Source organism: Pelobates fuscus, chromosome 1, assembly GCF_036172605.1.
Source record: "Pelobates fuscus isolate aPelFus1 chromosome 1, aPelFus1.pri, whole genome shotgun sequence".
Taxonomy (NCBI): domain Eukaryota; kingdom Metazoa; phylum Chordata; class Amphibia; order Anura; family Pelobatidae; genus Pelobates; species Pelobates fuscus.
In genome coordinates this window covers 234,660,140-234,684,379 of record NC_086317.1, presented here as the reverse complement: position 1 = coordinate 234,684,379, position 24,240 = coordinate 234,660,140, and the positions used below count along the sequence as shown (strand labels likewise).

General features: G+C 37.9%; 1 protein-coding gene across 3 annotated transcripts in view; it reads right to left on the bottom strand.

Moving 5' to 3' along the window:
* Positions 1-24,240, bottom strand: part of TBX4 (T-box transcription factor 4) — a 186,162-nt gene that overhangs the window by 59,121 nt on the left and 102,801 nt on the right. For all 3 annotated transcript variants that reach the window (XM_063444510.1, XM_063444509.1, XM_063444511.1), the window contains exons 4-5: positions 15,613-15,732; positions 976-1,123 (exon numbers count right to left, since the gene is read on the bottom strand). In XM_063444510.1, coding sequence (XP_063300580.1) covers positions 976-1,123; positions 15,613-15,732 — 268 coding nt within the window. The remainder of the gene's footprint in view (positions 1-975; positions 1,124-15,612; positions 15,733-24,240) is intronic.

Genomic DNA, 24,240 nt, shown 5'->3' with positions numbered 1-24,240 from the left:
TCATTTGTGACCAAGGTACGCTTTAAGTTAAAATCATTTGTATCTAACAACTTTTTACTATGTTTTTGATGTATCTTTTCCAAACTAGAAAAATGTTGTTGTTTGATTAAGTAATCTTCTCTTATTTCAAGTTTTTTAATATTAAGTGAATCTGTGATTAACATTTAGTATAGTATTACATAGTAAAACTTTTAGTATGATGTTTTTCCTTAAAGTAAACATAGTAATAAAGTTTGTCAACAGTGGTATTCATACAATAAAGTGAACATGTCATGGTCTCTTCCAACCTGTACCATTATCTCTATTAGAGATGTTTATTCCGATGAGTTATGGGCTAGCAAATGGTTTCTTTGAACAAAAAATGTTAATTGTTGAAGAAAAAAAGACCAAGCCTTGACATTAGATAGTCAAAGTAATTGGTTTTGCAATTTGTAAATTCTAAAGAATTATATGGGCAGATGTTTTATAATTATACAATTCAAAAAGCATTTTCATTTATGGGGATTCGTAAAGTAATTTAAGGCATCAAAACACTGCGGTTTTCTAGGTAGTTAAATGTGAAATGAGCAGTAAAGAATCCCAAAATATATTGGTACTTATGCACATACATGCTACAGTCGTAGATAGCACACCAGTAGACACACCATCATTTTTTTTCAAGTACAGATGCATTTGGAATAAAGTGGAAATTGATCAACTGCAAATCCATGCATTTGCCATTGGGATGGAACTGTCATATTAACTAATTAAAGAGCTTTTTAAATAGAATTAAGAGACACACAATATGACAGTAGGAGGTGAAAATACATAATGAAGTAAAATATAGGTGGCATCCATAATTTACTGTGACTTGTATAAGGGGTCAAACTGTTTTACACATACTTTCTGGCTATCTACTACCTAAATTTCTATTGATACCACATACTATGCCATTTTGATGTCTACTATTATAATAAGAATCTATTTTATTCTTACATGTCCAAATGGATCAAGATGGTTATTGGTCAGCTTCAGCTTTTGGAATGACACCAGCTGCCGCATCCAATGAGCTCCTGTGGCCGGGGAGTCTGGGTGAACATACAATCTGCCAGGCATGGCTGGCTCTGCTTTACCTGCTACCATCCTGCAATTCCAAAGAAAGAAAGAATCTTCAATTAACATTTTTTTTAGTAAATATATTTTATAAAGCACCAATTAATTCAACAGCATATGATGCTCTTATGATGAGTACAATAGATATAACCATAGAAATTAAAAAAAATAATAATGATAATTCTCTTGTCTGAGTAGAGCAAAAAGATAAGGATACAAAAACCCATATAAAGTGTAGGTTTACAATGATTACAATTTAGCGTGAATAATAAAATGTAAAAAATATGGTCTGCTAGCCAACAGACTATCAATGGTGTGCCCAGCACAATACAAAAATCATCACTCTGTTATTACAGTGGTTAACTGGAGTGAGGAATTACATTGCATCAGATGCAGCTGGTTCTAATTAAGGCTGGCAGGAATCTGTGGAGCAACTGAGAAAACTAAATGTTAAAATAGTGTGCCCAATAAGAGTGAGTGCGTGTGTCATTCTTGGTTTGTGTCATTGTGTTTCCAGGAGAGTAACTGCTACAGGCATGGTAAGAACATTTTTGCTATCCAAGATGAATAATTTAGATATAAGTATAGTATGGAGATATTGTTCTGTATAAGTTGTGAATCCCCGTCAATACAATAGCAAAGAAGTATTAACAAAGGATTGTTTTATTTTATGTTATTTTACTTTGACTTTTTCATTGTTGACCTATTTGATATCTTTACTTCTTAATGAACATTTTGAAATAAATATAAAAAAATAATACATTTACCAGTAAACAGTGGTGGCTGGTCCATAGATGCAGGTGGAACAGCACACCCCCATTTTTGATGCAAAAAAAAAATTTCTGGCATTGTAAGATTGTGTTAACATTTATCGCCGTTCACCCATTCCTTACACAGGATGAGACCAAAATATTAGTACATGCACTTGTTTTCCACCTTAATTATTGTGACCCTCTGCTTATTTGCATGATAATTGCCAGATTTATCCTCTACAGTCCATAATAATCACCTCTACAAGACTCAGCTATCTTATGTACCGCAGCTCTCAAACCTAACCCCCCTGTTTTATTTTGCATTCGGTTCAAATTTCATGTACTTGCTTACATATTTCTCTATAACTGTGCTCCTGCTTATATCTCCTCCCGCATTACAGAGTTCCAGCCTTTTTTTTTTTTTTTTTGCTCCTCCAAATACCTATTACTGTCCTGGTCTCATTCCTGCAGGACTCTTCCAGTGCTGCCACTTCCATACTACCCTCACTACATTTGACTCTCCCCATCTCTGCAGTCCTTCAAAAAATCCTTAAAAACACAATTCTTTAGTAAAGCCTGTCTGCTCGCCTCTTAACACCTCATTCCTTATAACCCTCCTTAGCTGTCTCCCATCCGCTGTGCTCTTTACTGAAATGTTTGTTACTTTCTAAGATATGGGGAGAGCCAAGTTAATGCATTGAAGAAAAAACAAAGAATGAGAATTCTGAGAACAAACAAAAGCTTAGAGAATCTTCTCATTTTCTTTGTTTTTGCTACCCAAGACCCAAACCCACTTTGTTTCTGCCTTAATGAATTAACTTATCACTCCCCAAATAAAAAGGGTAGTCCAGACGTGGATCCCATGCTCACTGTGCCTAGAGGGGTATCAGCTACACCTCACTGACAAGCCAAAATTATTTTGAGACCTGAGCGGGGATTTACTGAGCAGCGAGTTACTGAGTTTCTCTAAGTTTTTTACTTTTTAGGAGGCTTTCAAGAAGTTGAAGAAATTTCACCAATATCAATAACTTTCTGAATGAGTTCAGTCACCTCACCGAAGGTAAATAATGCTTTTAAATGATGGCAATTGTATGCTTGGTTTGTATGGCAGCTGAAATTAGTCTGTCTAGGGGCAGACTGGCTCCGGGGAAATTTTACACAATGTGGGTTACATAGAGTATAATCCAAAATTCAGAGTAGGATTTGACAGATAAATAACTTTGTTAGTATTACATTTTTTTTTTGTTGCAGGTACATATTAAAACCGAGTCTTCGAAGATTCATCATGGGTAATTTCACAAAGGAACAACAAGTAAAAATAGTGTAATTTTATTGGTGTGAGATATCGGAATATGTTTGAATATTTTTTACGTGATGTAGTGGAAAATCATCCTGAAATGTGGTTTCAGCAGGATGGTGCTATTGCCCAACAGCCAGGACCACAATGGACCTCCTGAGATAACGGAGTGTGGATATTTTGAAGAAATTCACAGATTAATTGGCCACCTCGTACTTCTAATCAGGATATCCAAAGGAGTGGGTGTACAAACCTTTACAAAACTTTAGCAACTCAAGGAGAACATCCATTGCTAGAGCCTCAAACTTTAACTAATGTTATGAACAATGCCCTCAAAAGAGGAGCCATACTTTGGGAGGCAGCGAATGAAGCTCATTGTGTGAACTTCATGTGATTTACCCAGTCAAACAAATCTCCACACGTTAAGCATTTATTGTATGTATTATCCGTGAAAGTTATTGACTCCTTAACCCTTTAAGGACAGAGGCCATGCTATGCCGTCCTTGGGGACCCGGCTCTAAACGCCGGTGGGTGGCATAGCACGTCCACGCAGTCCTATGTACTTACCCGCTCGCCGGCGATCCCACACCGGCGATCGTGATGGGGGGACTTACCTGCCATCCCAGGGATTCCCCCTCCTGGGCCATGTGATCACGAGGTCCTTGCGAGGACCTCACAATCACATGGACGAAATAGCCGCCCACAGCATTGCCAGCAGGGGGAGTGCCTGGAATGACAGGTAGTCCCCCTGCTGCCTGTAAAAAGTAAAATAAAGTTTTAAAACAGTTTTTAATTCAATAATATATACTTAGATCACACACATATATATATATATATATATATATATAAAATAGAAAAAAATCTTGCACTCCATGAAACAACTGTTACTTGCCTGGTGCTTGTCAAGCGAAAATGTAGGTCCTGATGAAAGTCTGTGTATAGCAGACTGAAACGTCGATCTTTTATTTTGTGAATCATTAAAAGTTAAATATTATATTGGAGTCCTGAGAGTGCTATCATCTTTACAATTTTCTATATATATATATATATATATATGCAGTTGCAATAAAAAGTATGTGAACCCTTTGGAATGATATGGATTTCTGCACAAATTGGTCATAAAATGTGATCTGATCATCATCTAAGTCACAACAATAGACAATCACAATCTGCTTAAACTAATAACACACAAAGAATGAAATGTTGCCATGTTTTTATTGAACACACCATGTAAACATTCACAGTGCAGGTGGAAAAAGTATGTGAACCCTTGGATTTAATAACTGGTTGAACCTCCTTTAGTAGCAATAACTTCAACCAAACATTTCCTGTAGTTGCAGATCAGACGTGCACAACGGTCAGGAGTAATTCTTGACCATTCCTCTTTACAGAACTGTTTCAGTTCAGGAATATTCCTGGGATGTCTGGTGTGAATCGCTTTCTTGAGGTCATGCCACAGCATCTCAATCGGGTTGAGGTCAGGACACTGACTGGGCCACTTCAGAAGGCGTATTTTCTTCTGTTTAAGCCATTCTGTTGTTGATTTACTTCTATGATTTGGGTCATTGTCCTGTTGCAACACCCATCTTCTGTTGAGCTTCAGCTGGTAGACAGATGGCCTTAAGTTCTCCTGCAAAATGTCTTGATAAACTTGGGAATTAATTTTTCCTTCGATGATAGCAATCCGTCCAGGCCCTGACCCAGCAAAGCAGCCCTAAACCATGATGCCCGAACCATCATACTTCTCAGTTGGAATGAGGTTTTGATGTTGGTGTGCTGTGCCTCTTTTTCGCCACACATAGTGTTGTGTGTTTCTTCTAAACAACTCAACTTTGGTTTCATCTGTCCACAAAATATTTTGCCAGTACTGCTGTGGAACATCCAGGTGCTCTTGTGCAAACTGTAAACGTGCAGCAATGTTTTGTTTGGACAGCAGTGGCTTCCTCTGTGGTATCCTCCCATGAAATCCATTCTTGTTTAGTGTTTTACGTATTGTAGATTCGCTAACAGGGATGTTAGCATTTGCCAGTGACTTTTGTAAGTCTTTAGCTGACACTCTAGGATTCTTCTTCACCTCATTGAGCAGTCTGCTCAATGCAGTCATCTTTACAGGACGGCCACGCCTAGGGAGAGTAGCAGCAGTGCGGAACTTTCTCCATTTATAGACAATTTGTCTTACCGTGGACTGAAGAACAGCAAGGCTTTTGGAGATACTTTTATAACCCTTTCCAGCTTTATGCAAGTCAACAATTCTTAATTGTAGGTCTTCTGAGAGCTTTTTTGTGCGAGGCATCATTCACATCAGGCAATGCTTCTTGTGAAAAGCAAACCCAGAACTGGTGTGTGTTTTTTATAGGGCAGGGCAGCTGTAACCAACACCTCCAATCTCATCTCATTGATTGGACTGCAGTTGGCTGACATCTCACTCCAATTAGCTCTTGGAGATGTCATTAGTCTAGGGGTTCGCATACTTTTTCCACCTGCACTGTGAATGTTTACATGGTGTGTTCAATAAAAACATGGAAACATTTCATTCTTTGTGTGCTATTAGTTTAAGCAGACTGTGATTGTCTATTGTTGTGACTTAGATGATGATCAGATCACATTTTACGACCAATTTGTGCAGAAATCCATATCATTCCAAAGGGTTCACATACTTTTTCTTGCAACTGTATATATATGTATATATATATATATATATATATGATCTAAGTATATATATATACACATACACATACATACGTATACACTGTCATATATATATCAAAATATTAATATATATATATATTTTTTTATATATATATATATATATTAATATCAAAATACACGTAGAAGGATATTGATAAAATATATATATTAAATTATATATATATTTATATATAATATAAAATAAATAAATATGTAAATACGTTTAAAAATAAAAAAATAATAAAAAATAATTAATATATATATATATATATATATACTTCCTTATACAATATTCCTTTTTATCCCTGCACACACACTTTCGGATTTTTCCAAATGCCGGGTGCATTCCAGCCACAGCCAAAAATAATAGAAAAAATAGTGAAAAAAGGCTTGCACTCACGGTCTTTTTCTTTTATAAAAATGTCTTTCTTTATTCCATTTCTTGTTAAAACATAATCATAATCAATGTTTCAGCCATCGTCCGTGACTTTCATCAGGATCAGTTCAGCTGAACTGATCCTGAAATTTTGACAAAAGAAAAAGACCGTGAGTGCAAGCCTTTTTTCACTATTTTTTTATATATATATTTGTGTAAGGGGCAAATAGCCGTATATGGAGTAAGGATCCAGCATAAGCGTAGGATAGAATAAAGGGAGCAAGTCGGTTGTGGTGTGCCGAGACCGACGATACGATAGGCCTGTAAATAAAGAGGGCCCACCAAGGAGTAAGAAAGTAAAGTAAATGGAAAGAAAAGAGAAAGTGTTGAAATGAGGAGTGGATGGGAGGGTCATTCTGATGCTGACCTCAAGTGATATGAGTCAGGTAAGGGTTGTCCCTTATATAGGGGAGTGAATTAATTTAAGCCCCTCCCACAAATACAGGCCAAACGGCCTTAATACTTGTGTAAGGGTCAAATAGCCGTATATGGAGTAAGGATCCAGCATAAGCGTAGGATAGTATAAAGGGAGCAAGTCGGTTGTGGTGTGCCGAGACCGACGATACGGTAGGCCTGTAAATAAAGAGGGCAAAAATGAATAATTAAAGATTTAATACAGTCAACAAATATATACAAATTAACCAGACATTTCCTTAAATGCATCACAGTATTTAATTCCTGGAAGGATTTTGAAGGTAGGAATCTAGGACCGAAAGTGGACACCATTTGTTGTGGGTAGGATAGTATGTTATCGCTACTGTTGGTGGGTGTTGACTCGTTTCGGAATGTGGTAGAGCCAATAGGTAATGATATATGTGTTTACATACGTGGAATCGTTAAAGACAATTATCTGTCTGAGTGGTGGTGATGGTAGTGGATTCTCTGGCCTGAGAAAGGCATAAAAGGCAATGTGCATGGCTGGTAATGGCCGACTTGGTAGTATAATTGAAAGGTTGTAGATCTAATAGGTCCGATAAGGATGAAAAGTTGGATGGCTATTGGTAATCTCTGAGAGGAACGTGGGGGAATGGATTCCTGAAAACCTGAGTATATTCTTGTCTGGTATGATAGCATGAAGTTATGGTCGTTTTGGCCATAGGTTATCCTGTGTTGTTGAATGCCTGTAAAATATATAATTAATGGTGTGTGAGATAGTTTAAGGTGGCAAAAAGAAGCAAAACCTAGGAGAAATGTTATGACACAGGTTGAGCTGTGTCGTGTTCCAATGAGATTCCTTAAGCCAGGTGAAAAGCTGTGTTATGCGTTCTACAAGTATGGGACGAAAGTGCTAGGTGGGATATTGCATGCTATGCTGCATGAGTATGTCTAATCCATGATTTTGTCTCTGGAACGAAATAGTGGCCGTGACTGTATGGGCGGCTGTAGGAATCGTATGATGAACATGCCTGGAATATAAATAAGACAATTGTCGGCAGGGATGTATACCTCCGCCTGGTGCATGAAAGTAAAAGAAATGTGATAAGTTGCCAACCAAGTGAGTTCCCCAGAAATATCTTGACCTTATGGATGAGTAGTGGCGTTTGTTGATGACATGACATGTGCTTAGTTGTCTGAGTAACTACGGATTGATGACCCTGACCATGATTTACCGCATGCCACAGCAGCTGCTACAATGGGGTAGATCCCCCAAAGGGGCTGAGGTGGTGGAACAATTTCCAAACCTGGATGCCATGGCCAACAGCTCCAAAGTAATGGTTCCCGGTAGATCGCTGCCAAACCCGTGGTAGACGCCACGTCTGACCATCTGGTTGGAGAAGTGTCAGACAATTCTGGAAGGAACATGCTTTTACCATGCCAAGTGGTTAAGAAATTCCCCCCATGTGCAGGTCTGCTGTTGCTGGGGTGTCTAGGGACATCCTCTGATCGTCATGTTGGAATTGTGGAAAAAAGGGGAAGTACTCTGGATGTGAAAGTGTGGTCTTGTGGTATGATTGGCATGGCAAAATTAAGGAACCTAGAAGGGATTGTAGTTCCTTGCAATTGTAAGTACTAAGCAGGAGGTAGTGATTGATGTAGTTGAGAATGTTCCCTATTTGTCTTGTGGTAACTTGCGTGTATGGATGCCGACTCAAGTCGTATGCCCAGTAATGTGATGATAGTGTCTGGGCCTTCTCTTTCTTATGGGGTACTGGGACGCCCAAGTGGTCAACCAGACGCTGCTGCCGTGAGGCTTCTAGTGAAAAATATGTTATCATTGATCAACAAGAAGTCTTCTAGATAGTGTATGACTGTAAGGCCTCTGGATATGTTATCCTAACCAGCACAGAGTATCTGCGAATATACATAGTAGGCTAATCTGTAGCCCGTAAGTTGAGCGGGGAAAGGATTGCCCATTTTATGTCATGTAAGTGCCAGTGTGTAGGGTAGATGGTAGCCGTTTACTGCGTTGATGATATTGGCCTTACTTAACCAAGCTGCAACCCATGCTTGAGTGATAGCTGTAAAGGTAGATCAATGGTGTAAGGAAACTCCTCGGAAGGTATGAGGGAGTTGAGACTTGGGGTAGCGGAGGTGTGTGGTGCCAATAAGTCTATGGTTAGTCTTTGTTTTAAAGGGAAGATTTCCTTGTGACCATACCAATGTGTTTGTGTTTGGTGCCATGCTGTAAATGGTGGAGATTGGAAGACCCCTCTGCAAATCTTGGCTATGAGTGTGTTTACAGCCAATGGTTCTGTTGTGCTGACTGTAAGTGAGGGCATGCTATATTCCTTGAAGGTGTATTTATGATACCTGTAAGGGAGCCATTTCAAGCTCCAGAGCTTTAGTAAATCTACTACAAGTCTGGAAGGGTGATGAGTCAGGCGTGTTCAAAATGCATTGGTGTGTACAGATGGTGAGTACGTTATTTGTAAGTTGTATTGGGACACATGGTTTGTCATGTGCCCTGAACCATTTGAACATATATGCAACAGTCTATATGCAATGCAACTACTCATATTAATTGTCTCTGGTAGTTAAAAGGTGCTGGTACCTGGAGCCTGAGAGTGCTCGTCCATTTGTTTGGGACAAAATCCCTTCTGTATGGGTACCTGCACAAATAAACATCTCTACATATTCCAAATGCCAACCCAACCAAGGAATCCCTGGAATCCCTGGATCTGACCATCACAGATACATCATCATACATATATATGCCTTGCTTCCCCAATGTGCTGGGATCATATGTGCAGGGTTAACGTCTTGTGTGTCATAAGAATTGATTTTACCAGGTAACCGAGTTTCAGTTGGTGCTGGTTGTACAGTAGCGTGAGGCCCAGTCTTGTGAGGGATGTGGTGACCGACTCGAGATTGCCAGTCTGTCATAATTTTTTTTTTTTTTGGCTCATGAGTTTGAGTGAGGCTAGCATGGCCTGGGTGTCACCTGAGTTGGTGTAGCTGGGCCTTCCCCTGCCTCCGTGTTGTCCGTTGATGTATGGAGGAGTTTGAATAACTCTGCTTTCCTTGCTGTGGCAGGGTAGGGGATTTGTCACCTCCTTAGGTCGGTGGTAATGTGTGGGATCTTCCAGGATCTGATTGCTGCTGGACTAGCAACATCTCCTCTGCTTGAAGGTGTATCAATTCTAGCCTGGGTGCTAGAAAGAGGTGATTCTTCACCATCTTTTTGAGAAATACTTAAATAACAATAAAGATTGCAATTATTATTTGTACCCAGGGGTCTTGTACTGGCTTGCTAGCTAAGCCGTAAGGCAAAACTATTAGGATTGGTGTTTTTTGGTGACTGGTGAGGCACTGCTAGTTGCCAAGTGGCTTGAGAGGCTCTATCTATGCTTGGCGCGAGGGGATTTTGTGTGGCCACCGAACATGGGCAGGATGCTGGCCTCTCGGTGACAGTAACCAGAAAATAGGAAGGGGAGTGACAGGTGAGGCCCTCTCTATGATACAATGCGAGGCGGCTAGCTCACGAGTGGCCTGAGGGGTGTATGCCTCCGAGTGTGAGGCGGGGGGGTTGGCCTCGCGGGACCACTAACCGAAGCATAATGCAGAGAAAAAAGCGGGTAATACCTATTGGGCCCTACAACCCTAATTGCCAGTACACTATTACTATTCCAGGGAAGGTAAGAGATGGTTAACTACATGAGCAGGTGTATGTACCTGGTAGTATGGTATTGAACCTGACAATCCGTATAGGTTTTTTAGTAGTAACTGTAACCTGAATGGATAAAACCGTATGGCATAAGGAAATATGGCATAGACCAAGCTTATCTTAATACGTACAGTATATGTGAAAAGTAAAGTGCCGTGATGTGTAAATATTAAGCATCGTAGCCATACTGGTTAAATATGTATCAATCTTAACCCATTAAGTGCTGTATGTACAAGTGAAAAAGTGGTCTGTCCCCACCTTGTATGTTGTATGTCCCCTTGCTAGGGGAAAGTCTGTTGTGTGAGCAGCATGCTGTGAAAAATGTATGTGAACTATATTACCAGTTACGTATCTACAGATGCGTCTGCTACTGTGTAATAATATATGTATTTATACTAGATGTTTGATATGGTACTTGCTATGTGAATTGTTGTATGTCTTATTCATTGGTAGGGGTCAGTGAACATGGTGTTGCAAAATGCAAGTGCACTGGAGATCTGCCGAGTGCCCTATAGGTGGCAGTGTAGTTGGATACTGATTGGTATGTGAAATGTTGTTTGTCTATTGACCTATAGGTGTCAGTGTTTTGGTGTTTGTAAAAGCCCATGAAAATCATCAATGTATTTGACAGACCTGTAGGTGGCAGTGTTGATAGAACCACTGTTGGTCTTGATGTGAAATGTAAATTATTGTGACTTAAACCTGAAGTTGAGCTCGTGCTGGAGTTTAATTTACGGTTTATGGTTATGTTTAAAACAATCTTATGTGTAATTTATATTGGTTGGTTAATTGTATATGACATGTGAAGACAGTTTTGCTGTTGACCAGTAGGGGTCAGAAATGCTGATTGTATGGTAAAAATACCATTTAATCCTACCGTTTGACAGATAGGAGTCAGTATAAAAGCGAAAATGCTGTAGTTAGTTTGTTTGCTTATGAAGTGAAATAAAGTCTGAGAAACCTGTAGTATACCGATTGACCGGTAGGGGTCAGCATGTAGGCGAAAATGCCGTTGTTTGTTGGTTTGAACATGAAATGCAATAATGTCTGAGAAGCCTGTAGTACACGAATGACCGGTAGGGGTCAGTGTGTAGGCGCAAATACAGTGGTCTGTTTGTTTGTACATGAAATGCAATAATGTCTGAGAAGCCTGTAGTACACTGAATGACCGGTAGGGGTCAGTGTGTAGGTGAAAAATGCGGTGGTTCGTTGGTTTATACATGAAATGCAATAATGTCTGAGAAGCCTGTAGTACACTGAATGACCGGTAGGGGTCAGTGTGTAGGTGAAAAATGCGGTGGTTCGTTGGTTTGTACATGAAATGCAATAATGTCTGAGAAGCCTGTAGTACACCGAATGACCGGTAGGGGTCAGTGTGTAGGCGAAAATACAGTGGTTCGTTGGTTTGTACATGAAATGCGATAATGTCTAAAAAGCCTGTAGTACACCCAAAGACCGGTAGGGGGTTTAAACGAATGATATGCATGAACATGCAATGGTTTTAGAACAGACTTAGACAAAATGCAGCCGTAAAGTGAGGACCTGACCCGTGCATAGTGCCGTGGGACTGATGCCTGGCATAACAGGTAGGTCAACTTACGGTTTGTGAGTCACTTGGACACCATCCACGGCGATGGATTGAAGAAAGAAGGTGGTAGGCCGGAAAAGCCTGTGGCTGGATTCCTGACACAGCTCAGCTTAGAAAACCTCATGGAGTAATCAGGTAAAATGGCTTCTGGATGACCCGGAAGTGGAAAACATTCTGATGCTGACCTCAAGTGATATGAGTCAGGTAAGGGGTGTCCCCTATATAGGGGAGTGAATTAATTTAAGCCCCTCCCACAAATACAGGCCAAACGGCCTTAATACATATATATATATATGTGTGTGTGTGTGTAATTTCATTCTAACTGTATTTTGAACCAAATATTGAGATGAATAAGTGCAAAAGTTGTGCAGGCAAGCCACTACAAATGGGAAACACTCCCTATATCCCTCCAAATACCAGTGCAAAAAGAAAACTGTATAGTAACTGAGTCAAAATACAGTATAGGGGGCCACTATCACAACATATGTGGCAGATATAGTTACCAAATAGAAGATGAGCATGAAGAACTCACATGAAAAAGAAAGAAAACATCATAGTGCAAACTTTAATGGACAAGAATTGATAAAACAAATAAAATGGACACTCACAAATATCGTGGCACAATTGAATTGAATCAATCTGTGCACAAGCGCTTTTGCCTCAAATAGGCTTATTCCCCAGGTGGATCAGTTTGCAGTGGTAGTCTCTATGCATCCACAGAACTTCCTTCACAGGTCGTAAATACAAGGGATAAAGGATACAGTTCTTACACTACTGCTGTGCTGAGATCCTTTCGGGGCTGGGAATATGCCCAGTGCGTTTCGTCTCTCTTCAGACTTCGTCAGGAGCTCTGAAAGGACCTCAGCACAGCAGTAGTGTAAGAACTGTATCCTTCCACCTATATATAAATAAAAATAATTTTTTTAAATTATATATATATATATATATACACATATATATGTACGTACGTATATATATATATATATTAATTCTATTTATGTATTTTATGTAATATTTTTACATAATTAGGTCATTTTATTAATTACAATTTGCGGGACCTGCCTGACAACCCAGGCCAGAAGTCCAGGGAGTTAAATTTGCTAGCACTATATTTAACCCTGTAACTTTCCAAGACACCATAAAACCTGTACATGGTGGGGTACTGGTTTACTCAGGAGACTTCGTTGAACACAAATATTAGTGTTTCAAAACAGTAAAATGTATTACTACTATGATATCGTCAGTGAAAGTGAAATTTTTTGCATTTTTCACAAACAAATGGCACTTACACTGACGATATAATTGTTGTGATATGTTTTACTGTTTTGAAACACTAATATTTGTCTTCAGTGAATACTCCCGAGTATAACAGTACCCTTCATGTACAGGTTTTATGGTGTTTTCAAAAGTTACAGAGTCAAATATAAGGATTGCGTTTCAGTTTTTTCACATTGAAATTTGCCAGATTGGTTACGTTGCCTTTGAGACCGTATGGTAGCCCAGGAATGAAAATTACCCCATAATGGCATACCATTTGCAATAGTAGACAACCCAAGGTATTGCAAAGAAGAAGAAGAAGCCACTTAGTTACAAACACTGGACAAAATTGGCATTCAAATTAGTTTTTTGCATTTTTCACACACAAACAAATATTAACACTAACTTTGGCCAGTGTTTGTGACCAAGTGGCTTCTAAAAAAGACTGGACATACCCCATTTGCAATACCTTGGGTTGTCTGCTATTGCAAGTGCCAAAAGCTTTATCGTTTTTCATTCATGCATTCCGAGCTTGTCCACTTTATCGATGCCTATTCATGCATGCCTAGTCTGATTACCTTATTTCTTGTTTAATAATTACATAATGTGCAGCTTATCCTGACACTGTACTTCAAAAATAAAGAATGTCAAAAAATGCATGTTTGCTCTTGATATTATACTATTCTATATATTTCTTTATTCTGAGATAATTTGAGAAAATAAGAGAATGTTTTCAGCAATCGTTGTTCAGAAAAGGGGGGTGGTCTCCATAATGGACCAAAATTCTCCAAAGAACTGCACTCCAGAGGGCTTTGTAATAAGTTTCATAATTTATTTATTTTTAAATATGTTTTTCAAAAATTTTTATGTGATTGGACACAATAACAAAATTCTGAAACTTATTCTGAAACTTATTATGAAGCCCTCTGGAGTACAGTTCTTTGGATATTTATAGATTATATATATATCACTGGACTAATAAAGGTATTACAAGATACAAATTTTATCTGTTTTTTACATCTATATATATATATATATTTTATTTTTTTACGTTTTTTTTTTAATATACTTCTTATTGCTCAAGTTTATATCACTTTATTTAACGCTCTTTTGGTGACTATAGTGTCAAACAGATATAACTGAAGGTATGGAAGGTATTTTAGTGAATAGCAGCTGGTGTTTCATGTTTCAAATTTATGTAATGGTCATTTTTGTTTATTTGTATTTCTATACATTCAGTATTGCCATATGGTCTCTTAGGCATTTTTCTTCATGATGTCAGTGTGACATTTATTTTTATACATTTTCTAATATTTCAACATAAAAAAGTTTTATAAAAGCAAAAGATAATTGAGAGCTTCATCAGATTATTATTTATTTTTAGATCATGGTTTGGAAAGGATGTATAGTCTGTATTACTAAATTCTAAACTGGATAAAAAATATCAGAAATCCACAAAAGTCTGTTATAATTTTAAATACAAAAGAAAGAAGTCAAATGATATTTGTTAAAAGTGCTCAGTCACAATATAGTACTAAAGCAATGATTTGCAAACATGTTCTCGTGTTCCCAAACTAACTTCAGAAATTCCTAAATCCTGAGTTTTTGGGGTGACATATAAAGACTCTTTGAGAAGATGCTAAGAAAAAAAGAATTTCACAAATTTATCGTCAGAGCAAACGTCTGCATGTTTGGTTAACTTTTTTAATGGGTTCGGCAGCTGATGAAAGATTTTTCTCTTGTGCTCTTTTTTGTGATGCTTTTAAGAAAATGAAATTGCTGTAGTAATGGCAGCGGTAATATGTTTCAAGCAGCTAAAGATAAAACATATGTAGCACAAAATTTATGTAATATTTTATTGCACTATTTTGATTAATGTAATATTCTCTAAAACAAAATGTACACTTTCAACCGGTTAATGGACTAAATTCAAATGATATCAATAATTATCATCTTTGCACAAAAATAGCATGATGTTATGAGCTGACAACCACTTTGCTAAATTAGTGCTTAAGCAGTCAAGTTAGCAAAATATGCATCTCCCTCCTGAAGTGCATATAAAATTTTTTGGAACTTTGAAATCTAAGGGAATCATTGTCAAAATCAAGATCATGGTCACTGAATAAAGCATCAAGATTATTTATTACTGAATGTAATGTATTGTAGATGTATATCTCCTAATGCAAATGGCCATAAATGGCTTCCCACCTTATTATACCACTACAGAAACAAATGCAACAAAAAGTGCAAGCAAACACATAAAAAAGTCTTGATCTTTCCCTTTGTTTGACACTATGGCATCACAATATATCCTTTGTTTCTATGTTTTATGTTAGTATCGGTAAATAAAATATCTGGTTACAGTTTGTCAGAATGTGAGAAAGGAATTTATCTTACCATTTGTTGTCGCAAAATTTGTACCGATGATCATCAGCTGGAACAATGTCTATGAGGAGAATATATTTTGTCTTGGGATTCATTCCTGTTACTTTCACCTTGTAACTTGGGAACATTCGCCTAAGAAATAAAAGAAAAACAACATGACAATATACAAAACAATGAATAGAAAACATTCATCATATAAATACATGCCAATTGTTAATATTAATTGTCTATACTGACTCTAGACATTGTTTTCATCAGCAGATTTTTAAACTAATTATTTTTAGTACAGGCACCCAACTCATCTCATTCACATATTCACAACACCTATGGGAAGATATAAAAAAAAGGTTTGTCTGTGAGGGGTGTAATACAACTGTAACACCATTTGTCTGAACATAAAATGATTACAGAATATTTGAAATAATCTGTTAGTACGCAATTTTGATTATTTGATTATTATATAACTGAGCACGGACCCACCGAAGGGCAGGCTAATTGAGCTGTTGTCCGTCCTCAGCACTCTCTTGCAACTTGTTTTTTTTTTTTTGCTTGATTATTATATAATTACAATTAAGACTTTACCTGGATAAAAATGACTTGTTTTTGCTATGAATACAACAAGCTACATAAAAGAAGATCCGTTTCTATAAACAAGGGATTTTCTGCTTATGTACATTTTTCATCCGTTGGAGAGGAGCATGGGGTCTTAACTTTAAACTACTAGGCCTCAAATTTAAAGTTTACCTACCTTCAGGTTTAGTCCCAGACTCCAAGTAATATGGAAACCTCAGCTAATGTCACTACAAACAGTAGTAGTAGTTGCAGTCCAACAAAGTAAAAAGTCTTAGTTGGACAGCAATTTTGTATAACATGTTTCCAACCAAAGTGCGTATTTCCACATTATGCAAATGGCATTAAAAGCATAGCAATCATATAGTAATATATTAATTTACTAGAAACAACATTGCTTAGTGGCTCTAATTTAATATACAGTTTCATAAATGGAAAAACACTAATTTAACAAGGGGCTTTTTCATCCTTACAGGACAAGCATGGCCTTATCATGTTTTGTATTTTAGAACCTTTCAGCAAATGTTGTTCATTAATATTCCTCTAGTTAATATAACGCTCAGAAGAAACAAAATGGTTGACTTGTATATTTCAAGTGACTCATTTAATGTTCTCCATAAATTCCAGATGTTTTGTGTATAAGAGTGATGGGCCAAAAAGGGAGGGGGTGCATTGGTTACTAAATGCTTTTACTTTACAAACCAGGGGAGAGAACAGAGCTTTCCCACAATGTGCTATTTGTGTAGGTGAGAACTTGCATGATCAACATATTGTTATCTGTAAATCAAACTTGAAACACACAGCTGAAAGTGATACATGATGTAGAAACAAGAAACATATCGCAAATTCTAAGCTGCACATGGGAACAATATATTTTTATATTTTAATAAAAGGGTTAACTTCTGTTACCAAAATAAAACAAATATATAGAGTGACTTATAATTTATCTTAATAATGTATGATAATTTTGGACACAAGATATAATTTATTGTTCATACTGTTTTTTTCTGGGGCGACACTTTTTTTCCAAAGCAGACTGCTAAAGTAGCAGGACATATAAATGTTAAGTGCTTTTTTAATGCTATTTAAAAGTAAGCTAGAGCATATGGAGCTGATGTAGGGTGTGCTTCACATGGCTTCAAGCATCCTTTATTGTGAGCCCTTCAAATTAAATAGAAACATCAAGGCACTTCTACACTCCGACAGGGTGATTGGTCTTGAACTGTAACCGATCAAAGGAAGGACAGCATGTTATTACAGAGGTATTATCATGACAAACAAATCTGCAATAATACTTAAAATGAAATGCTTAGGAATATGCTCACAGAGGGAGTGATGGTGACTTCATGCAATTTGACAACCGATTTACAAAGTGGGGGCCAAAATAACCTTTTGGTCTATATGTAGAACAGGATTAACCGTAAGGTGACTTTATGTGGCTGCCTAAGGCACAGTGTTTACATAGGGGCCCTAGAAAAATGCATTTGCTTGGTCTCAATCACCATGGCAATGAAGGGGGTTACCTAAACCGGTAATTTGCCTAGGGCCTTGTGAGAGCTTAATTCTTCTCTATCTAAATGTATCAACTTGAGTAAATTCACTATTAACTCATTATTTGTAAATTAATTCTCAGCATTATCTGGATCCTATTAACAATTTGAATTATGTATTATGGTTATTGGCTTTGTAATAATGCAATATAAATAATTAGCATAGTTACTATTTTGAGTTTCTAATTTTGTTTGCAGGTGTTACTAAATCATATGGGTTAGAAAGAAGATGTAAAAGATCATGATGTCACAAGTGAACATCCATATACATAGGACGATCTTAGTAAATATGCTGCCCACAATCAGTGGGTTCCATGCCAACCTACTATCCCAACTTTGAAGCTACCCAACACTATAGGTCCTTAAAGAATTTAAAGACAATGTTAAAGTTTAGTCTGTTACATTCAAACATATATAAAATCTATAAGGTGAATAATTTGGTAGATATCACAAGAAACAATCCACCCTGCACTCAGGTTCTGCTTAGTAATCCAGCCATCCACCTGAGAGGTCCTTCGTGGCAACAGCAGAGACCGCAATCTGCTAGAGTCTAGCAAATAGTGAAAGACACCGGCGACACTCCAAAGTTCTTGATGATGAGTTTATTAGAGGGTAAATCTCCTCACAGACTTATCCTCTAATAAATGCACTATCAAGAACCTTGGAGTGTCGCCTGTGTCTTTCACTATTTGCTTATTTGGTAGATATGTCTATCTTCATCATAAGAAATAGGTTGTTGTTTTTTTTTATATTAAATCGGACCACAACCCTACATGGTTATTCACTAAAGGGAAATTTTCTTCGAATGCAAAGTGAATTCAAAGTGAATTTCAAATTGAAGGCCAAAATAGCCAAATGTTTAAAGAATTGACTTGGTGAATGTCTTTGAATTGGCTAGTTTGGCCTTAATTGCTAAATTTACTTAAATTCACCCTGGGTTCCCATAAATTTCCATCTTAAAGACTTCTGCAGGTCATCATCATTTCTTAACAAAATTACAGTTAATAGAAATTTACACCAAACATAGGAAATATATACTGTCAATCAATTATAAACATAAGATGCCCCCAAGATGTTAAATAATAAAAAAAACATGTTCTTCCCGAAGCTTCTAGCGTTCTCTCCATTGCCAGTAAAAAATATGAATGTTACTGTTATAGATTTATGATAGCAGTAACTGACTATTTTATTGTTCAATATGACATTCATTTCACTTCTTATTTAACTAGAGTAATGCTTGTTTTAATATCATATTATAAATCACATAAAAATGACTTTAGAGAAAAGCAATCAAAGTAAACTCAGAACATGCCATTCTAGAATGTCATGATATGTTCTTCAAGGATTAAGACTAGGGGTTGGCCACATTGAGTAAAGCTCCCAAGAGATTATTTAGTAAACCTTCTTATAAGTAGAAAATGCTTTTGCAGCTATAATCTAGTGACTGGAATGGGCACTGCCGTTATATTTAACTATTGACGAGGCTTGTGATTAATCTCATGCTATGTGCTAGATGCCTTCAGGCAGAACCAGACTTGGTTAAATCCAGCAGAATATAAATAAAGCTCAAAAGAAGGAAGTATGAAAATTAAAGGAAATATATAAACCGCTCAGGTCACTAGATCACCCCATTCTCGGTGGGTGATCTGCAGAGAAGAAAAAAAGTATAAAACAAGAAATAATGTGTCTTCAAAAAAAATGTGATAATTACAAATGAAAAGTAAACATTTGGCTTAACCATCTGTTCACAAACTTGAATAGTCTTAATTTCTTTAGGCATGAATTTAATATTTAAAGAACTCTAGGTCAAAGATGTAAAAGTGAGGCAATAGATGCCCTTTTTTATGTGAACTAGACCTGTATCCTTAGCCTGGAAGGAATCCTGCTTGTGAGGATTGGTTTATGAGTAGATATAAAGTATTTTGTGGGCTAGGGTGAAAGGCACTACATGGTGAGTAAGTGTAGACAGCGATGGTATGGTAGGTATGTGAAGGTCATGTAATATGGGCATCTAACATTTTGGAGTTGTACAGGGCTTGGAAATCTATATGTGAGGTTCTGATGAGCTGTAGGTGGGTCAGACTAGAGGGGATGCATGAGTTGGGTTAGCCCCAGGTGTTGAGGCGTATTTGCCATTGCATTGAGTGTTACCCCTAACTAAGAGGGCAGCGGGGGGGAGGCGGGGGGGGGGGGAGGGGAGGAAATACCTTTCCAACGTTAGTAGCGTAAAGTGGGTGAAGGTCTAATGCCCCTGTCAGGGTAGCAGTGCCCCTAATGCCCCTGTCAGGGTAGCAGTGCTGTAGTTAGGACATTGAAACCAAAAGAGAAGGAGATAAGAGAAATTAACAGAAAAATGAACAACATCAGAGAAACCTATTGGGTTCAGAGCCCAATACTTGAAGCATCAGCACTGGTCGCAGTCAGGTGTTAGGTTGACTTCTTGCTATGTCCCTTGGAGTGAAGGGTACCACTGTGGCTGGGTCCCAGGTGCTAGTTGAGGCTTGCGGGTTCGTGCTTGAGGTCAGAACTCCACAGTCTTTTATTTGTGTCCTAGCTGACAGGCATGGATGTTTTACATAATTTAAAAAATATATATTCTTTGGGCTCAGCATCTCTCCTCCTGAAGGATACACTAAACAGCCTGCCTGGACAGAGCTAACTGGTCAAAGTTTCTTATCACATTAGAGAGCAGCTTTGTGGAACCTGGTATTTATGATGGATATAAATACCTTACTACAGCATGAATCAAAATCATATATTTCCCCCTAAACTATTGGTGTGTGGGAAGTCATCCATCTTCTCTCTTCTATCTGTGTCCACTATGGGTTTTGTAGATCTCCAGATTTGTACTTCAGTGTCCTGGGCTTATTTCTGCATTGGTGCAGTCAATGTCTTTCTGACATTATTCAAAATGGTCACTATGGTGCCTTTTCTGTCCTCTGGGTTTAAAGGACAGCAGTTTTTGCTTATGAAGCCTTTTCTGGTGCTTGACATACTGTGTTGCTGCCAAGACTTTGTGCATTTAATTTAGGGTAGTTTCTATTTTTTCCTTTCTATTTCAGTTGATTTTAAAAATTTCAGTTAAAAGAACTAGAAAAACGTCTGTCTCTTCTAAGTTCCTCCTGTAACCCCAAGAACTCCCAAAACATGTATCAGAAAATGAAGAGGAATACTATGAGGCTTGCAACAAATCTGGCAGTATTTGTTTGCTTTTACATATAAAACAATATACATTGGGAAACAATATACTTTAACTATATTTCTCAGGGTTACATTGTAGGCAGTGGATTCCGTCTTTGTCAGAAATGGCAGCACCTTTGCTGGCACTAGAAAAGATATTCCAACACCATTGCCATGGGCAGAAGAGGAGGAAAATTCCTTCAAGGCTCTAAAGGACCATTTAACATTGGCCCCTTTGGGACTACCTGTACACCTTGTTTTGCCATGAGAATAAAGGACATGACACTGGTGTTTTAGCTCAGGAGCATGGGGAAAAGCAGAGACCAATACCATAAATCAGAAATGTGACATAAAAATCCAATGCCAGAATCACCATGTATTAATATGTACTGACTGGCAGTGAGAATATTACTGTATCTCATTGCCCACCTTTGCTCCCCGTCCTCCAAAACCAAGAGGAACGGGAGTATCATGACTACCTAGAGGTCAAAAGGCTGTGGAGACCTTACACCCTTACTTAAAAGAGACACTCCTTGACATTCTGAGGTCAAATTATTTGTGGATGGGTCATGCTTCTGCCTACCCACAGGACAAAGGGTCAGTGGGGATGCAGTGGTGTATGCACAGGGGATTACAATAGCATTTGGTTGGCCTGAAGCCAAATTGCCACATGTGGTGGAAGTTGTGGCACTCACTAAGATTTGTTTTTCAAGTGCAGGAAAAATAATAAACATATACACTGACTCTAGGTATGCTTTTGGTGTTGTTTATCACTTTGGAACTTTGTATAAATTTAGTGGATTTTTGACAGCCCTATTTTTTTCAGATTTAAACTTTTTTATTTTGTTGCATGTGTATAAACATGGGTGATGGGGGAGGGTACAGAAGGAAAGGAGGAAGGGGGTAGGGGACATTCACTTTTCCACAGAATCATAAAGTCTCACATCGCAAGTTCCAATAACAGTATGTTTTTCCTTATGTGGCTATCTAATACATCCGGCACTCCTGCTCTGTATTTCAGTTTTAATGCATTTAGTGCAATGTGTCATGTTGTCATTCCTAGTAGGCCTTTTAGGCTTCCACCGCTCCCACGCTATATCGAATGTCTCAGCATGTTTGGTGGATACGAGCGACATTTTTTCATACGTGTAGTATTGTTTAAGTTTATCCAGTATGTGCGATGTGGGCCGACATTTAGGCTGCTTCCAGTGCATGGCTATTTGGTTTCTAGCTGCCAGTATGGTGAGCAAGAACGGTTGTTTGTGTGTGGTCTTTATAGAGTTGGGTAATTTTAAGAAAAGTCCTGCGTGGATATCTAGGAATGGCAAGTCAGGGTCCACCTTCGTGAATATTTAATTTACTGTGGCCCACAATGGTTGTACATCCCTACAGCTAGACTATATATGTGTCATATGGCCATCCGCTGCTCCACATCTCCAGCAGTTAGTGGTACCCCTATTTTAAATGTAAAATATGTAAAGGAATTGCTAGCAGCAGTTCACAAGGCCAAAAAAAAAGTAGGCATTGAATTGCTAAATGCCAATACAGAAGCCCAAGGAGGTAGCAGCTCACACTAAGGAAAAATACTCTTTAGGTCAGGGAAAGGAGAATGAGGCTGCCAGAGCTGCTTTAATCATGCACCAAACAAAGGAAATAGAGTCAACATTGGAGCAGGTGTGCTATATTTGCATTACATACTTTCAATATGGTGCAGGACAAGGGTATAAGATAAAACAGTAAACTAATCCATGGGATCCATTTGAAAATCTACAGATGGATGTCATTGAGCTGACTAAGGTACTGTCAGTATGTGCTAGTAATGCTAGTAAACCTAGAGGCTGTTACAGAAGTTCGTCCCCAGGTATGGGTTGCCTCAGCAGGAGTTGTAGAAAGCGCTTATGGGATGTTGAAGAATAAGATAGCAAAGATATGATGCCTATGCTGTTGTCCCTGGCTCAAAAACATGGGTGTTTCCAAATATGATTTTGATGGGAAGGCCAATTAGTATAGGTCAGCAGTCTTAAAGAATTGACTCACATATGCTAAAAGATGCATTGGTAAAGACATGTTGTATATAGCTAGCAATACTTTTGAAGCCTCTCCATTATCAGATCCAAGGTGTACAGCTAACGGAAAACAACAAGCCTTGCCATTGCACCTGGAGACTGTGATGTGATTATGTTCAATGTTAAAAAATTCAGAGTTGGTTTAGAGTGCTGTGGCAGTTCTAAATGTATTACATTACAATGTCAGGAATTCATTGAAGCACCTTATAAAGAATCTGAGCAACTGAATGTTACTACCTTGCGATGGATGCATCATAATAACTATAATGTAATTCAGGCTATGTTTACATCAGGGCATAACCCAATCTCTTGTGTTCATTGTCCAACTACCATAAACTTTCAGTTGTTATGATGTAATCACTAATTTTGCAGTACTTCGGTTCCAAAGCGTTTATCCTGTAACTGGATTGGCACTTGTTATTTGGGTTATATTATTCCAGCTTTTTAGATTGTTAAATTACCAGAAGGTAGTTTGCGAAGAAAAGAGGCTCAATAGGTAAATGGCCTGGTACTGAGTGAACAGTGGAATATGGGGCAAATGCCAGGGTTTATTCCTACTTGGGGTGTAATAGAACCAATGTACAAGCTTAACTAGATGAAGCTTTTAATTGTACATGTGATGCTATATTTCAACTCTCTGCTGAACAATATCAAATTAAAATTAGTTGTACAAAATTGCATTGGCATTAGATTACTTTTAATCATCAAAAGGTGGCACGTGTTCCATAATGGAACAGTCTTGCTGCCTTTTTATTTTTAAATAATTCTGTAGCTATCCATCATGATATTGAAAAACTACTAGTACAAAAGTTAAGAGAAATATCTAAACTATCACCCGTAAATTTTGGTTGATCATTCAGATTGGGATCCTGGTTAAGTAATTTTGGCAAATGCAACCTTTGTGGATTTATTTTCTCATGGTGCTCATGATTGTATTACTTTATGTTACAGTGTCAGTGGTAATGTATGGACAGCGCATGTTCTTATGTCAATGCTTCCCTCCCTCCATTTTCACAACCACTGTTTCATGAACTTTGCTCTGTTGTATTCTTTAGTTCTGCTTGTAGTTGACGTGTGACAGGGAGGGGAGGGTCTGAAAAGGTGTGTTTCGATCTGGAATTCAGTTTGAGTATTGAGAAAAATCTGGAATTAGAACAGCGCACTGATGGCAGTGATACATGTATATCCAAGGAGACCATGGTTTCAAACGCTACTTGGTATGAGCACAAAAGCCCCTCTCCTTTTTCTCTTAAATATGATATATTCTGCTTCAA